This window comes from Peromyscus californicus, unplaced genomic scaffold, assembly GCF_007827085.1.
Source record: "Peromyscus californicus insignis strain IS unplaced genomic scaffold, ASM782708v3 Scaffold_17__1_contigs__length_78620276, whole genome shotgun sequence".
Lineage (NCBI taxonomy): Eukaryota > Metazoa > Chordata > Mammalia > Rodentia > Cricetidae > Peromyscus > Peromyscus californicus.
Window position 1 is genome coordinate 71,105,840 of NW_026294469.1, and position 18,756 is coordinate 71,124,595.

The window sequence follows — 18,756 nt, forward strand, 5'->3', positions numbered from 1 at the left end:
GCTTAGAGGTGATTGCCTTATCCAACTTCCAATTCACTCTTCTCTGCTTCCTTGGGAAGCTGAGATGTGATCTCTCAACTTTTTTCTGATCCTGCTGCTTGCTACCTGGCCTCACCTGCCATTATGGGTTCTCCATCTGGAACCATAAACCCAAATAAACTTTTCCTTGTATAAATTGCCTTGGTCATGGCATTTTATCACAGCAACAAAAAACAACTACTACATTAGTCACAGCGATGCATCCTTATAACTCTGAGCGCTGAGGAGGCAAAGGAGGGGAACCAGAGTTTCGATATCAGTCTTGGCTACACAATGAGTCTGAGGCAGGCTGAGCTACATAGACTGTGGCTTTGTTTTTTAAAAAGACTCAGTTTCCATGAAGGAATGAAAGGTGCAAAGCAAGGAGTCATGTGGGCAAAACACAGCAGGCCCAGGGCACACAGGCCACAGCATACCGTGAGAGTGACTCTGAGGAACAGGGGTACCTAGCAAGGAGGGAGCGACACCGCGGACCAGTGGCTGACATCTGGAGTGGCTTGGTAATGTCAAGTGCTCTTTATTGCCAAATAGTACTTCCCACTTATTTGTTTTTTCAATGGTCTTAGCACATTTCAAACATTCTATATAATCTTAGTAGTGTTCTAAAGATACAGCAGTAGGAGGAGTTTTTTAACTTCCTGTTGTACACAGCTGAGACGAGTGATGTTTCATTCATGATGTTTCTTTCGCATACAGAACAGGAACAAGAGTCAGGAAGCTCTTCATGCTGCTCTTAGCTAAGCAAAGCCATATGGCAAAAGTGACCAACTCTAAAGGTTAATTCCATAATTAGCGGTACAGAACCCGGAAGTCGGGTAGGAAACACAGGTGTTTCTTCTGATACTAGATTTCACTAGATTTGAACTTGTCACATAAATGAGATATGATGTCTTTACACAACCGAGTGCTGAAAAAGACACAAATAAGATGGCCTGATGCTGTAAGCCAAAGCATCTAAAATGTGAACTTACTAACCAGAGATTGTCAGCGTGATCTCCTGTGGAGAGCCTGAGGACGATGTGGCGGCGGGGCCAGCAGCCTGGGCAAGGACCTGGCTGAGACTTGAGTTGTTGATGGTCAGGGTGATCTCATGGGGGCCCGTTGAAGTGGACACAAGGCCTTGTGAAGTCATCACTTGAGGGAGGTCCTGTGTCCCTGCTCATCATCACAAAGCAAATTAACACTGAGCTCTAAGGAAACACGTTTCTCCTGGTTTATATGAAAAGCATCTTAGTTAAAGGATTATTTTTAAAAGACAAACACTCAGAATAAATCATCAGTTACTTCTAATTACTTTATCTAAAAGGATTAAACTAGGCCTCGAATTCACAAGGCCCTGTGATTGAAAGAGGAGGTAAGTGAATTGATAATACAAGAAGCCAGTGTGAGAAAAATAATTCCATGAACAATAAAATGGACACATGCTGAGTGAGCACCATCGACACTAAGAAAACTTAAGGGTTTTTATTTCTTTGGTGAGCTTTATAAAGAGATGAAAAGTGGCATTACACTAACCTAACACCAAATGTGTTACCATGAACAACAGAATGAAATCCCAGTTTCTACAGTAAAGAGCAATGGGCTCTTACCGCTGCTGGTGGTGGTCAGCACAGAATCCTGTTCAGAGAGCGGGCCAATGGTGAGGTTGGCAGACGTCACTGTGGGTTGTAAGGACAGGCCTGAGATGGGCTGGATGACGACACTGGCTGGGACAGAGCTGTCGGACGCCTGCACAGAGGTGTTCTGTGAGCCTGTGCCAGACTCCCCTGTGACCGGCTGAGCAAGCAGGCTGCCCTGCTGTAGTGTCTGCTGCAGAATGCTCGGGTCAATCTGTAAAGCAGCACAGACAGGTGGACGTGAAAAGTCCGTGCTTCCATGTGAGTCAGACAATGTTGAAGCACAGAACACAACGGCCGTCACCACACCTGCAATGTGATGTTGTTGATGCTGGAGGGATCGAGTCCAGAAATCTGCACATTTGGGCCAACCAAATTAGCAGCCAGCTGTAACTGGATACCTTCCAGGGTGGCCAAACTCCCATCAGTCAGAGACACTGTCAAGTCTCCACCAGCTGGTTCGAGAATGAGAAACAAAAGGACTTAATACTGTAAATGCTTTAAATCTAAAAGAATTCACTTTTTCCATAGAGATTTTAGAATACAGAAGTTTTACATGTTATAGTAATATATCTAGTTAAATACTACAAATATTTATACTACAGATATATCATCTGCTTTATAACAAAACAGTGACTATGAAATAAATAATCTCCCCATTTCAGACTCCAGAACACAGACTGAAAGAGACAACTGATTGGCCCACAAGTAAACACAAAACAGCCACTGAGTGGCAGTCTGGCTCTCAGGCCTTAAGTGGAAAGACACAGAAGAGAAAGACCCACAGATGTCAAACACCTGCAGGAATTGTAGCACTTACTTGTAAGTGCACAAACAGATCCAACTGGTGTAAATGTAATACTTTTTAAGCCTTGTGTGACCAATGTCAACAGGATAACTCCACTGGGTTAAAGTGGTGAGTATCTGCAAATGACATAGCTCAGGACGAAATCTAGGAGCACGCCAACCAGGAGGGAAGTGTGCTGAGACTCACTGAAGCCAGAGCTTATCAGAGCACTACAGTGTTTAAAGCAGACACCGTGGGAGAAGAACCAGCTTTCCCCACTGCCGTGTAAAGGAGAGGCTCCGAAGACTGTCTTACTTTGGGAGCAACAGAGGGACATGCGTTGGTCTTTTACCTGAAACAGAGGCGGGAAGGATAGCTTGGCCCACGAGCCCTTGCTGCAGCACACTCTGCTCAAACTGCCCCGTCAGAACAGAGTTGTTCACGATGAACACATTGGGGTCAGGGGAAGAGGAGTTGAGGAGGTTCACAGGCTGGAGACTTTCTGACGAGCTCCGGGTCACAGGCTTCCTGGCTTTCTTTGGGTCCGACTTGTAGTGGAACTGCATGTGAGTCTTCCTTCGCCCAGAAGTGCGGAAGCGCAGCTCACAGTGAGGACACTTGAAAGGCTTCGCCCCCGTGTGCAGGCGCATATGCACCTTCAGACTTCCCTTTGTGGAGAAGGCGTTGCTGCAGACATGACAGCTGAACAGCTTCTGGCCTGTAAGAACACCAGCACAAGTCAGCGGGAACCAGTGACAACCTGAGCTCACAGAAACCCTCTACCAAGAAGCGTGGATACACTGCGCTGGCTTCACGGACCAAAGTGCTGTAGGCTCTGGAGCAAGGATGCTGTGACAACACAGACAGCTACAGAAATCTACCTGTGCACTGTCTACAATCTGGTTAGTGTTCCCACAACCCTCTAAGACTTCGTGATCTGAAATCACGACATTCCATTGAACCTTGACTCAAGTATTTGATTTACTTTCACTAGAAGACTTAGCCCTGGGCAACATTCCTGTCATTTTTGTTTGTACAGAGGTTATTAAAGATCTCAGGGTCTATTTTCTCTCTGCCAAACTGGAAGAGGAAGGAGATGTGCTGGCAGAGACAGCACCACACGTGAAGAATGTGCATGGAAATACCGTCCTGAGCCCGCAGGCCCTGTGTCTGTCAGTGTTATGTAGCCTATTGCTGCCCCTCTGGTTCTCATCATCACTACAGAGTAAGAGCCACCAATGCCACTGACAATGACTGCCCTAGAAGAGCTCAGGCTCAGAACCCAAGAAGTAAGTGCCCCCTTTTACCAGCGATGATCAGGCAGATTCAGAGTAAGTCTGAGATCCTATATTGTTGAGGGAGGGTGGGGGAGTCTCCAGAAGTCACCTTGTCATTCCGAAGTGGGGAAAACAGTTTGTCTTACCTATGTAGCCTAAGCTGAATTCCCACCCCATATAGACTGGAACAGCTCTGCTGATCAGGGAACACACTGGGCACCAGCATGGGAACGCAGTGTACTGGACCTGGGTCTTCCAGGCTCAGCAGAGTCAGCCCATCCACCCTCACCAAGTTCATAGCATAACAAAAGAGACACTGGGAACCTGATGGAACAACAGGAACAAATGTGTATGAGGAAGTCTTAACAAATGAGTTTATCCCTGGTTAGTTGCCAAAAATAATCCATCAGGAAAGAATCATAGAACTTAACATAAACATAAAAAATTCCATTTGTAGTTATTTGTTCAAACTCATGACCAAAAACTCTGGAATATGGCTAACTTCCATGATGCTACCCAGTGGACCCCAGTAATGACATCTAACACTCATTGAAGAGTTCCTGTCCCTACATGCCGAACACTCTACTGGCTAGTTATGTCTTAATACAAATAAACTCTCAGTGGAGTTGGGGGGGCTGTGCGACTATTAGCCTCATGCCACACACATAGTGCCTGTGGCTCAGAGAAGATGCCTTCTTCTAATTCAGCAGTTCTCAACCTTGCTAACACTGCGGCCCTTTAATGCACTTCCTCATGTGGTGGTGGCCCCCAGCCATAAAACTCCTTTCATTGTCACTTCATAATTGTAAGGTTGCTGCTGTTATGAATGGTAATGTAAGAGGTTGGGGATTTAGCTCAGTGGTAGAGCACTTGCCTAGCAAGCACAAGGCCCTGGGTTCGATCCTCAGCTCAAAGAAAAAAAAAAAAAAAGAATGGTAATGTAAATTATCTGTTTTCTAACAGCAAAGAGTTGTGTTTTTAATGCAACTGATTCTCATATCCTCAAGTCAGATAAAGAAAAAGGCCAAGGAAACAAGAGACTATTTTCCCCTTGATAAGATTTTTCTCCTCACATGTAATGTGGTAACAACTGTCAACAGACACGCCAAGTCCCAGCAAACTCCATCTCTTTGGCCCAAATGAAACTAAAGGAACCTTCTGAAAGAGGAGGAGCAAGTCTGAGTAAGAACACAGGTAATTTACAATTTGACTTTTGAGGTTTGACCCCTTTAAGAGTTAAACCAATCCCTTATATCAGGAATAAAAAAAACCTTTGTAATCTACTTTCTCATAGTTCCGACTTTGAGTTTTCCGTAATTCTGAAGCAGTTGTGCACAGACACCCAGACACACCCACAGGAATCTTGGGTGTGAGGGACCACGCCTTACCGGTGTGAGTCTTCACATGACAATCTAAAGTGGACTTCACAGTGAAGCTCTTCCCACACTCATCACATTTATATGGCTTTTCTCCAGTATGGATTCGAACATGCCTAGTAAGAAAGCATTTCTAATTAAGGAATTGTATTTTTAACTGTATACATATTTACAAACAATATAAATTTATAATCATAAAAAAATCATATGCTACTATTTCTGAATAACTCTTAAACTTCACTGTATAACAAAGCGTACAGTCTACACACGATGCACTAACTGAGGTCCACAGCTCTGCTGTTTGTCACAGTGCTCCATGCGCCTGGCCTGCTGGCTCTGTGAGCTCCTAGAGCCAAGCTCAGTGTCATGACTACAAACTAGATGACGGCATCCGGGCATGGCTCGCTTCTTCCCACTCTATACAGCCCTGCACTCTTCTATCTTCTTCTAGAGTATACGGTCCCAAGTTCTTTTTTTCTTTTCTTTTTCTTTTTTTTTTTTATTGGTTTTTTGAGACAGGGTTTCTCTGTATAGTTTTGGTGCCTGTCCTGGATCTCGCTCTGTAGACCAGGCTGGCCTTGAACTCACAGAGATCCGCCTGGCTCTGCCTCCCGAGTGCGCCACCACTGCCGCCTGGGTCCCAAGTTCTTAACCACTGTGCTACACCCCCTCTTGCACACCAGCCATCAGTTAGCTGCTTGACCGTGACCTCTGGTGGTCTTTCTAGTTTGTTCTGTGCTCTGTGAGAACTTATCTGCCAGTCTTCTACACCTGGCACAGCCCAGCACTCTCTGTTCCTCAATTAATTTGGCTCATTTTCTACTTCTATCACAATCATACAGAAAAATGCATAAGCAAGAGTTCCTCATCACCATTCTACATGAGCTCACTATCAAGGTGATGCAGGCTTAGAACCACATACTCCATGGGTAACGTCCCATACTGGGTGAACAGCATCAGCATGCACTTTCAAGTCTACAAGAGCTCTGGACACAGTGACAGCATCCTCACCTCACCAGGTCACTGGGCTTCTTGAAGCTCTTAGGACAGTATGTGCAGCAGTTGGCATGCTTGGGCTCGGCCTCCAGCTCTGCTTGCTTATCCTTCATCTCACTGATTCGGTCCTTTTCTGCAGCCGACTGCACTAGGACCTTCTCAGACACTGTAGCACTCTCCTGGGGCTGAATTTTGGCCAGCTGGGCTGTTTCCTCTTCTGTGAAAGTAATGACCTCAGGACGAGGCTTTCTGGACGCACTCCTGTCAGAAATGTCCTCCTCTTCCTCCACACATGTGTCTATGGAAAGCGGAGTGTGGAAAAGGGTACAAAGCCCCCATTAAAAACCCAGTCTCAACATGGGAAAATGAAAATGAAGCATGTCAAGTTAGTGCTCATAACTGAACTAACCACCTTTCAGACTGCTGACGGGAACTCACGGGGACTCACCTGACCTGGGAGAGGGAAGACAAGGGAAGGAGGGCCAGGAATCTGCGCTGGTCCAAGGCTAGCTTCTGCCAGCTTACAGCCCAGCAGAGGAGCTCAAGAACCGCAAAGCCCACAGAGCCACCAGGATCGAGATATTCACATAGGACTGTGGGCCAACACTGATTACTAGGTAAATACAACCAGATGCCCAAAAATCAGAGACAAACATAACAAACTAACAAAGAACCCTCAATTAATGAGAATGACCACAAAGAAGAAACTTAAAATACACACACACGCACACACACTCATCATAAGAGTAAGTTCCAGTTGCTTGACAAGACGAAACTGCTATGAAAATATAAGAATAAAAAGTATGGGACTGAGAGCAAGGGACTCAACTGAAACACTTAAATCCAACATAAAGGTGAAATAGGGAAGTGAATAGTGTTAACTCAATTAGCAAGTGTGAAGAATAACTGGATTAATGTTCTAGAACATAACGAGGAGAAAGGAGGCGACAGACAGGAAGGAGAGGACGGCTGAGAGGAGATCAGTCATGGAAGACAGAGCCGGGAAATGCAGCGTGTACTCAGAAAAGTCCTAGAAAATAATACGAACAAACAAGAACTCCAGACTACATTTGTAAACTCCGAAAGATTTAGAAGTAAATAATAGATAGTGGCCCCCACCAACACCAACAATGAACTATGGAGATGATTGTGTTAAAAATTTTCAAATTACCAAGATATATATAGATCCATATAGAACAAGTCATGAATAAGGAAAAGACAATAAAATTAAGCAAAATATATAGCAAAAATAGAAGACAGCCCATGTAAAGGCAAATGGCTAACCATTCAAAATATTAAAGTCCACTCACAAACACCAGTGGGGCAGAGTAAACCCCAGGCAACTCTCTCCTCTGGCTACGAGAGATGCAAGACAGGAAAACAAAAAGACTCATTACAGAATCTGTAAATATTAGTGCAATGTGGCAAAGTCCTAACAGGGCCCACACATCAATCTTAATATTGACTTAATGGTATCTTTCTTTTAAAAAAAAAAAGATTTTTTTTTTATGTATACAGTGTTGTTCTGCCTGCACGCCAGAAAAGGGCATCAGATCTCATTATAGGTGGTTGTGAGCCACCATGTGGTTGCTGGGAATTGAACTCAGAACATCTGGAAGAGCAGCCAGTGCTCTTAACCTCTTAGCCATCTCTCCAGCCTTAGTATCTAGACTTTTTTAACTGCTAAGAAGAAACATGTGACTGGTCTGGAATACCATTCATGCCAGCTCATTAGTGAACACTATCCAAACTACAGGATTTGAGGAGTACCGTCTGAAACCCTTCATGGAACTGTCTGTTGATGAAGTTGCCACCCTGAAGTCAGGGCTTTTGTAATTTAAAGTGGTTTAGGCAAATTGTAAAGACTCACTTTTCAAACTGTAAGACAAATCTACACTACTTTCACTTTAGTCTACCCCAAGAGGGATCCTATGGTGACTTGTAACCTCATCCGTAGACGACCACAAGTAAATGGGGATAAACAGCTGGGAAGAAAGCAAAGCACTCCTCAACATAGCTCATCTCAATGCTGACCAAAAGACTGTCAATGGCATGAGCAGGACACTGAGCACCACAGTAACAGCACCAACTGTAACACTAACAAAAATGAGACACACACACTACATGGCTGTGTGAGAACTATGCTCATTAAAACATGACACTGCTGTGTGCTAGTATCACATGTGAAAATAAAACATGCACATTCTAGTACCAGCTTCGCTTGTGGAATATACTTAAAGGAAACCATCCAATAAACAGAAGCAGAATATGCACCAGAATAATAAACTTGAGGTACAGGAGTTGGGCAAATTAATTTGTGTAATGTTTAGTAGAAAATGAGATTAGTCTCTCCGACCACACAGTGCCTAATGTGAATTAAATGAGGTAATACAATACGACACTGAGGAGACCTCTGGCTAGGGGGGACTTCTCACAAATGTGGCTCTACAATTTCAGGGGAAATCAAAAATTAGCTCTGCCTTCACTTACAGCACATCCTAATAAAACACAACCACACGGACACATCTGATACAGATCTGTGCTCACTAGTCAAATGCATTATAAAGTATAGCACAACTCCACCCATATGCATGCTGAGGGCAGTTGCAAGGGCACATGCTGAATTAGAAGCCATGTCAGTGGCTGGGGACTGGGAAAGCCAACACCTTCACTGTGATCTCTCAATTTTTTCTCAAAGGGCATGGAGGCTTTCATATTCAGAAAATAAAACTATATAGAGACATAAATTATAGCTATATTGATTCAGGGGCTTCTCCAAGGCAGGTAATAGTACTTGCTGCATAAACCTGGGAACCTGAGTTCAATACCCAGGGTCCTTATGAAGGTGGAGGAAAGAATCAACGCCATAGTTGTCCTATGACCCCCACACATGTGGCATGGCACGTGCACCCACACACAAACATCATGTCCATTCAATAACACATTCTTTTTTTTTTTTTTTTTTTTTTTTGGTTTTTCGAGACAGGGTTTCTCTGTGTAGCTTTGTGCCCTTTCCTGGAACTCACTTGGTAGCCCAGGCTGGCCTCGAACTCACAGAGATCCGCCTGGCTCTGCCTCCCGAGTGCTGGGATTAAAGGCGCGCGCCACCACCGCCCGGCCTCAATAACACATTCTTAAATTAAAAATTCAAGGTACTACTAAGCTTAATTTGTAAGATTACAATATCAAATCGACTTGTAACTTATAACTAAATTGGCATTTGACTAGTAAACTTTCAATCCAAACAGAAACTACCTCCTCCTTCTGTCTCTGCAGCTGTTGAGGTTGCAGAAGGGACAGCCTGATGTCTCTTCATGTGCTTTTTACAGTGAAGTGCTGTCCGAAAGCCCTCTTCGCAGTACGGACACTTGTAAGGCTTCAAGCTCATGTGTGTGGCCATGTGCCGCGTGAGGCTGCCATTGGTGGTGAAGGAGGCATTGCAGATGCTGCAGCTGAATGCCTTGACTCCTGTGTCAACAGACAAAAGCAAGTCGGGGACAGTGGGACTTCATTATCCCGAAATCATAGGCATTCAAGGGCAAACAAATATGGAAGCAGGAGTTTATCCTGCTTACAGCTTCAGATTTTGATTGGATAATGTTAGAGACATGGACATGGACAGGGCATGTCTGATTCTATCTCTACTAAAATGGAGAGCTCTCAGGAGAGGCTGCTCACAAGCCAAGACTGCTCTGTCCCCATCTTTGACATCTCAGCTGTAGCTTGTTGGTAGACAGGACCTTCAAAATGTTTCTCTGGAGCATCTTCGAGCTGCAGCCACAGCTAATGGCTTGTTAGTTAGACCTAGGAAGGCCCTGTGAGCCTTCCATGTCCTCCCTTCTGATGAAGTCCAGTGTGACGGTCCCTGTCTGACAGAACAGAGCCTCAGAAGCCCCCAGCTCTCCCTGACTCCAGAACAGTACTTCCTATGTACCACTAATCTCACTACTACTTTCCAACAGCCCTAAAATCACCTAGTACCAACAGACACATCCACAGGCTTTTCCTCCTCTGTGCTTCTGTAAGTGGTACACCATCATTTTCAAATAAAGCCTTATGGAGAATGCATACTGATGCTAAATGTGTATATTATACATTAAACAGAATACATACAGTTATCAACAGATAACTATAATTAACAGCAAACTATATATCTGATAAAGATCCAATGTCCAGGCTATATTTTTAAAACACTTTACCAAATTGATAATAAAACAAATAACCTAACTTTAAAATGGAAGAATGATTAGAACAGAGAATTCTCAACAAGTACATGGGAAGAAATTCAACACCATGGTACATAAATTCAACTCAAGGTATATAAATCATGCCCTCAACAAGTGATTGCTTCCCACCCAAGTATGGCAACAGCAAAAAGACACAGAATACAATTATTGATGGGAGGTGGAAGAATCAGGACCTTCATACATTTGCTGATAGACATGGAAAAGTTACTTGAAAGTTTGCAGGTGGTCTTGCTTTTGCAGGGTTTTAAACCCAGGGCTTTACACATGCTAAGCATGTTTTCTCCAATAATCACCATCCCCAGAACCATCCCCAACCCTAGACAGGGTTATTCTTATGGCCCAGCAATAGTGTTCCTTGATGGAGAAATAAAGCCATATCCATACAGAATTATTCACAAAAGTCAAATGGTAGAACTGATAAATAGGTCAATTAAGCTTGATTTATCCATCTAATGAAACATTATGGACCATAAAAAGGATCATAGTACTAATACATGCTATAATACAGATGAACCTCAAACAATGCACTGTACTAAGTGAAAGAATATGACCACTAAAGACCATTTAGTCTCCAGGACCTTTCCACAGGAAAGAGACAACAACCTGTGTGTGTCTTCTCGTGAGACTTGAGGACACCAGAGGAGACAAAGCCACGCCCACAGAGCTTGCACTTGTAAGGTTTCTCCCCTGTGTGTGAGCGCACATGCTGCTTCAAGTGGCTGGACTTCTTGAAGCCTTTGTTGCAATAGTCACATCTGGAAACGAAACACAGAGAACTCAGATCCTGTTCACTCAGAGCATGATTGCTGAGCAGCCAGACACCTGGCAATAGAGGGTCAGTGTTCTTCGATAAACCAGGGCACTGTTCCATACTCAGGGCACAGAACAGGCAGTATAAAATAGATGCAAGGACAATTAATTGCTGGATCCAGTTCTGTACAGGATATTTGTAATCTTAAATGTATTATTCTGAAATTGGTAAATGCTGTAACTCCCCAGGAGACAGTATTTGGTTTCATCATCATTCAAGCCCAACAAGAACCACCTTCTGGACCCTTTATAAACGGGTGATGAGGAAACCTACTTCCCACCCCGAGAACACTGTAGGGGCACAGTTAGCATTCAGCCTCAGGAGCGGGAGCTGAGCAGTGATCACCTGTAAGAGCGCCTGCTCTGGTCTTCGCTGTCCTCCAGGAACTGTGGACGTTGTGTTTGTAGGTCTAGATCCTCTTGAGATGACTCTGGAAGCAAACGAGCTGCCTAAAATGATCAGAAATATAAAGGAAGAATAATGACTACCTATAAATAAGTATAAGATGACTCAATAAGAACAAAGATATAAATGCTTCTAATACAGTTTTCAAAGAAAAAAAACCACAAGTATCCATTGTAATAGTTTGAAACAGAGAAATTATAAGTGATTGACACAGACATGATTAAGTATGTATTTACTTTCTATTAAACTATTTATCCATAGGTTATTGGAAGCAGAGTCTAAGTCCAGTTAGCCAAGGCTAGCCTGGAGTGTGCTATGGTGATCAAGCTTGTCTCAAACTCACGATCCTCCTAGCTCAGCCTCCCAAGTGTTGAGTTTATAGATGTGGACCTCCATGCCTGACTAATAAGCCAACTTAGTGCAAAGTATAAACAAACATGATTTGCCTTAATAAGGATTACTCTTTCATCAGCTTGACTCTACTGCCTGTGAAGACTGGATCTTAAACATCCTATAATACTCTAAAGGACTGACTGCTATTCTGTGACACTATTGGGGACTAGTCGTCAGGAGGACCCACTTGGAGGATATTGTTATTGAGGGCATGCTCTTGTAGGGGAAATTGGAACCCCCAACTTTCCTCTCTCTCCCCCAGATGCCACAAGGTAAGCATTTTTCTCTACCACATGTGCCCCCAGGATGATGCTCTACCATGCCACATGAACCAAAATTTCTGAAATAATGAAGCAAAATAACCCTTTCCTGCTTTGAAGTTGGTTACCTGAGATATGTTGTCAGCAGCAGAAAGTAACGCACTGCTATGGATAAATAATGCTACTTTCTGAGAAGACTAAGACTTCTCTCTTGTCACAAGAGCCTAGGGAAAGAAAAGCCACCTCTACCTCTCAGAGACAGTACCAAAGAGCAGTCTCCTGACCCCTATTCTGACACAAGGACCACAGCCCACAGCAGCACAGCAGCACAGCACCCAGCTTGGTCAATGCTTTCTGACTTCAAAACAAGACTTCAGAATCCCTGGATAACTAAAGGGTAGACTGTAAACACGCTTGCATGGTAATAGAAGCAAGGTCTTTTCTTACCCAACTTCTATGACCAAATGGGACCAAGTCCCATCTTGCTCCATCACCTGCACTAGGCAGGCAAACTTCTCTTCAGAGGACTGTGCAGCAAAGCTCAGCTACTACACAGCATGTTCTCCACACGAGATTCATCACCTGCCAAAAAACTACGTGGTTTCAACCTCAGAGGAAGGGCTCTGGCTTTTCATGCCTACTACTAACATCGATCGGTAGAGTTTTAAAGAGGTAACTATTGATTTGTCTGTCATTTCTAACACTTGAAAAACTTGCAAAAGAAAAAAAATCAAACAAACACTTCTGTGTCTCTAACCTGAGTAAGAGAAAAAAATTAATTATGAATGAAAATGTTATAAGGAAACCTACTAAAGAAATAAATGTTTTGTATAATATTTGTTTTTAATATGTCAACATGAATTTTATTTTCCTTCTACTATTTATGATTCTACAAACAAAATTACATTTTGTGCCTAAAGCAACATTCTTCAACTTCTTCTATAACACACTAGCAAATTCCTGGCTTTCAGTCAAAATGGCAAAGCTGCCCATGGTGTCAATCAGCTGAAGTAAAAGTTAAGACGCTTTACGAAAGAAGATAGATCTATGTACTGCACATGACGCATCACAGGTACTAACCCAAGTGTACTGGACCGAAGTATGCCACAGTAAGCAAGTGCATTCACAATGATGACAGACATGATCCATCACATGTACTAACCCGAGTGTACTGGACCTAAATGTTGTAGAATATTATTTTAAGGTGTGTTACTTTTGTTTATGTTATATTTGTTTAACTCTGTGAAGCTGTGTTACTGTGCCTGTCTAAAACACCTGCAGGTCTAATAAAGAGTTGAACGGCCAATAGTGAGGCAAGAGAGAGAAATAGGCAGGGCTGGCAGGCAAAGAGGATATATAGAAGGAGAAATCTGGGAGGAGAAAGGGAGAAGTAGCCAGAGAAGGAGGAGGACATCAGGGGCCAGCCAGCCAGCTACACAGCAAGGCTTGGAGTAAGAGTAAGATTTACAGAAGTAAGAGTGTGGGAAAAGCCCACAGGCAAAAGATAGACAGGATAATTTAAAGTTAAGGAAAGCTGGCTAGAAATAAGCCAAGCTAAGGCTGGACATTTACAAATAAGAACAAGCCTCCATGTGTGACTTATTTGGGAGCTGGGAGGTAGGCTCCCTAAGAGACAAAGAGTAAGAAAACACCACCTAAGTAAGCCACAGTAAGCAAGTGCATTGGAAAAGATTACAGCAGAAGACAGAAAGATAGCTGCTGGATAAAGAGCTGTTCAGTCCTTCTGCACATACTCACCACATTGATGGCATCAGAGCTTGGGACCTGCAGTAAGTTTTGCTGGTGGAAACTCGTAGACAAGGCCTGGGACTCAAGTGTGCTAGAATCCTGCAGCTGCTGCACAGGTGGAAATGGGGTCTGTTGATTGTACGTGTCAGTCACTGTGAAACCTGAAACAAATTAGGTACAGGAGCTCTACAAACGTTATACAAAAGGTAAACATTAATTTATAAAGAAAAGATGTTTAGGCAATTTCTGCTGCCTGAATGAGAATCAAGATTATGGTGTTGTTTTAGCAGCTCTAAGTTGACTGCTAATAGGCAGGCAGGATGCTATGCCCAGTCCATGTCCCTGGAAGACAGGCTTTATATTCCAGCCATGAACACCTGTTCTCACCTATAATGGGAATTTTCTCTGGTCCTGCCAGGCCCCCAGGTCCAGACAAATCTCTCCCACCCTCGTCCTGCAGCCACTTGGTTCCAAGTAAACACACAGAGGCTTACATTAATTAGCAACTGTATGGCCTATGGGTCAGACTTCTTGCTAGCTAGCTCTTATAACTTAACTCAACCCATTTCTACTAGTTGTCACGTGGTCATGGCGTTACCGGTCTGCTGGCATCTTGTTGCTCCTTTGGTGGCAGCTGGTGTCTCACTCTCCTTTCTCCTTTCACTGTCTCTCTTGGATTTTCCCGCCTGGCTCCATCATGCCCTGCCATAGGCCAAAGCAGCTTTATTTATTAGCCACTGGGAGTAACACATATTCACAGCCTACAGAAAGACAACCTACAGCGCTTCCCCTTTTCTGTCTAATCAAAAAGTGCTGTGGGATGTCTTTCTGTGACATATGCTGTGTATATATGCTGCTCTGATTGGTTGATTAAATAAAGCTGCATTGGCCTATGGCAGGGCAGGATGGAGCCAGGCGGGAAAATCCAGGAGAGACAGTGAAAGGAGAAAGGAGAGTGAGGAGAGACGCCAGCCAAAGGAGCCACGTGCCAGCAGACTGGTAAAGCCACGGAACATAGATTAATAGAAATGGGTTAATTTATGATATAAGAGCTAGCTAGCAAGAGGCCTGACATAGGCCATACAGTTTGTAAATAATATTAAGCCTCTGAATGATTATTTTATTTTATAAGTGGCTGTGGGACCGCAGGGCTGGGTGACCTGAGAAAACTTATGGCTATACCCACCAGATCTTCATTTCAACCCATCACCTTCTTGGGGATGGAAACTCTGCATAGAATGGGTGTAAAAGTCATTTTTAGGAGATGAGGAGATTACAAAATATTATATAAAAAACATAAATGCATGAAATTACTGGGACTAAACCATAAAATTTTACAAGAGCCCTGAGAGAAACACTCTAAGGTTTGCAAACTAAACACAGCCCAGGTCAACTGGTTTGCAGACTCACTGAACTCACACCGACCTTGTGAGAGTCCTGCAGACTCGAAAGACTGCTGTGGAGTAGTCTGCTCTTCAAACTGGTCCATGTGCCCTGGGAGAGGATCCTGGGAAGCTGCAAACCCATCTAAGGGCAAAGAGAAAGGCATGCACAATGTCTACAGTCATCTCCCATCTGCTGATCCATCTCAAAGTAGGCTAGTCATTTTTGAAAACACAAGAGGAAGGTAATATTCATTGTTCTAAAAAGTTATATATATAAAATAAAATATTCTAAAATGCAACTATACTTAGTAATTATGTAAAACTCAGGCATCACAGGGGATAAAACATGTACAATCGTGCCAACAGACTAAATAAATTTTAGGGCATCCACAGAATAAAACCATAAATTGGCCAGCAAACTGTCTGCTAACAAGCCTGGTAAGATGAAGCTTGCTGGGACGCAGACCATCAATCCCAATGAGCACACTGATGTGGCTCAGCCGACACTTTCTGTTGACCAATACTGCTGATAAACAAAGCAGCATGCTGCTTTGCACTCTCTACCAGGAACCCCGTCTCCCTGTGACCGCTGACAGTTACCAGCCGTGCTAGTCTGGGAATCTACATGGAGTCCTTGTCACAGAATACTAATGAGCATGGCTAAAATGAAAAATGTTGACAATATATCAAAAGAAGTTTATAAAAACTGCATAAAAGATCTTATATTTCTATAAGACATGCATATACTCATCATGGACACATGGACACACAGAAGGCCAGGCTGACACATTTGTTTAGAAAAAAATCAGAAGAACTTACAACAAAATGTGGACAGTAAGTTTTTCTGTAGACCTAAGATTGCAAGTAATTTAAAAATTTGCCACTAAGAAGTCACATTGCTTTGTGTTTACAACAGACAACAACCCTGACCCACATCAGAAAAAAACAAAAACAAAAATCACCAACTCCCCGAAAATAAGCATAAAGTTGAGCAGCTGGTGTTCAGTTAAGAATGTAAAGGATAATGCTAAAGTTCTCACATCACAGCTGCATATGTGATGTTACTTAGCACAAATTGTGACTTTCAAAAGGCACGCAGGACAGCTGATGTATCTTGGTGATACAGTGCTCAGCCTACACAAGGCTCTGGATATTACTCCCAGCACCAAAAACAAAGGCAACAGGGATTATATCCTGAGTCTGAGGACCACAAGACTCTGCTGGGATCATCAGAAAAGCTCAAGGTCCTGAAGCAGTACCTTCCTCGGCTCCCAAATGCTCATCTGCCAACTGCTGTCCAAGCTCCGCATCTTCTGTGCCTACCACATGCTGTGGCCCCAGTTCTAGAATCGCCTCGGGGTCTGCTGCCACAGTCTCCGGGGTCTGCTGCAGTTCTGCACTCTCAATCTCCACAGGCAGGGGAACTGACACTTGCATGCTCTGCTGGTCCACAGTGCTGTCGTCTATGGATGAAGCCTCCTGATGTTGCTGGAGCTGCTGGGCTAGTTCATATCTTTGGGAAAGCAGCAATTCATAAAGTAGACACTATCAACAGCATGGATACATCTGTGAAAGATGTCATTCGCTAAAATGGCATTTTTATTCTTCAATTATTTCATTTTGAAATCATGGTGTGAATCTAGCTAGACGTTAACTACTTTACAATCTAAAGGAAACCCTGTTGTCTTCAGTTGCTATCGGCAGACACAGGACTTGAAGAGACGGGAAGGACAGCACTTGCAACAAGATCCTAAAGTGTAAAAACCCAGAACAACAGTGCACACCTGTAATCTCAGCATGGAGGAGGCTGACGCAGGAAAACGGCTGTGAGTTCAAAACTATCCTGCACGACACAGTAAACTGATGTCTCAAAACAAACCCCACCCCTTTAAAAGCAATCTTGCAATCTGTTGACTCTTGGTCCAGGGCAGACAGGTTTTCTTGTTATTTATGTGCTGAAGACTTAGTTTCCAATATAGTAAAGCTCAGAAGTGAGCCTCCGAGGAAATGACTAGATTAGGAGGATCTGATGTGCTCAATGGATGAATCCCTCGGTCAATTCCTAACATGATGGCTTCTGAGTGAAGTGGTGAAGAGTAGGAAGTAGGACCTTGTTGTGGAATATGACTTTAAGGTGTGTTACATTTGTTTATGCTGTGGAACATTTCTTTAATGATGCAAACATGGGTTGCATTTGTTTAACTCACGGTGCATTTGTTTAACTCTGTGAAGCTGTGTTACTGTGCCTGTCTAAAAAAAATACCTAATGGTCTAATAAAGAGCTGAACAGCCAATGGCAAGGCAGGAAAAAGGATAGGTGGGGCTGTCAGGCAGAGAGAATAAAAGAGGAGGAGAAATCTGAGGAAGGGAGAGAGAGAGAAAAGAAGAGGAAGAGAACAAGGAGAGGGGGATGCTAGGAATCAGCCACACAACCACACAACCACACAGCCACACAGCCACACAGCCACACAACCAGCCACAGAGTAAGAGTGAAAGTAAGAGATACAGAAGTAAGAAAAGGAAAAGCCCAGAGGGTAAAGGTACATGGGATAATTTAAAATTAAGAAAAGCTGGCAAGAAACAAGCCAAGCTAAGGCCAGGCATTTATAATTAAGAATAAGCCTTCTTGTGTGATTTATTTGGGACCTGGGTGGCAGGCTCCGGCCAAAAAAGCAAAAACAACCAACAACAGGATCTTGTTGGATGATGTATGCCTTTGAAGAATGTCACTTGTCCTCTGAACCTTCCTTTCCCTTTCTTTCTGCTTCCTGAATACCAAGAGATGAGTAGACCGTTGAATTAGTCCTCTGCCATAATATCCTGCCTCAGCACAGCTTAAAAGTAATGGTGTTGGCTGACCACCATGAGCTTCTGATTTGTGATGTAAGATAATCATCCATCCTTTAAACTGGTTTGTCAAATACTTGCCATATCAATGACAAAATCAATTAACACAATGGGCTAATCAGTGTGTTTCAAAATACGTACTTTGAGGCATAGTCCTTTCTGATTTTCTCATGTTAATACTGTTCATAGCAATATTTACATATATAAAGCATACCCAGTATATATTCCCCAGGATCAACAATTTCTCTTTCAAAGAGAAAGATGAACATTGAATTTAGTGTAAGAATCCAAGAACTTTAAGAAAACTACATCAATCATCTAATTAATTGGCTAGTCCCATACAAAGAACCTAAGATGATGAGTGTCCCCCTCCCCTCTCCTATGTGCACGCTTAAGCCCACAAACTGTAAAATGTTTATGTTCTACTCTAGAGTCTTAATGTATCTAGATTTCAAAATCTTGCCTCTTCCATTTCTCAATAGCCGATTCAATTCTCAATCCTTTCACTACAGAGCAGATAACAAATGCACACGTAATGTCAAGGAGTCAGAAAACATGTCTACTCCCT

At 43.2% G+C, this 18,756-nt stretch overlaps 1 protein-coding gene across 8 annotated transcripts in view; it reads right to left on the reverse strand.

The window, feature by feature from the left end:
- Znf236 (zinc finger protein 236) overlaps positions 1-18,756 on the reverse strand; it is a 101,837-nt gene that overhangs the window by 30,065 nt on the left and 53,016 nt on the right. For all 8 annotated transcript variants that reach the window (XM_052742686.1, XM_052742684.1, XM_052742690.1 and 5 more), the window contains 12 exons: positions 16,601-16,854; positions 15,382-15,483; positions 13,966-14,117; positions 11,495-11,598; positions 10,942-11,093; positions 9,347-9,559; positions 6,107-6,389; positions 5,108-5,211; positions 2,795-3,160; positions 1,965-2,110; positions 1,629-1,869; positions 1,015-1,194 (listed from right to left, as the gene is read on the reverse strand). In XM_052742686.1, coding sequence (XP_052598646.1) covers positions 1,015-1,194; positions 1,629-1,869; positions 1,965-2,110; positions 2,795-3,160; positions 5,108-5,211; positions 6,107-6,389; positions 9,347-9,559; positions 10,942-11,093; positions 11,495-11,598; positions 13,966-14,117; positions 15,382-15,483; positions 16,601-16,854 — 2,297 coding nt within the window. The remainder of the gene's footprint in view (positions 1-1,014; positions 1,195-1,628; positions 1,870-1,964; positions 2,111-2,794; positions 3,161-5,107; positions 5,212-6,106; positions 6,390-9,346; positions 9,560-10,941; positions 11,094-11,494; positions 11,599-13,965; positions 14,118-15,381; positions 15,484-16,600; positions 16,855-18,756) is intronic.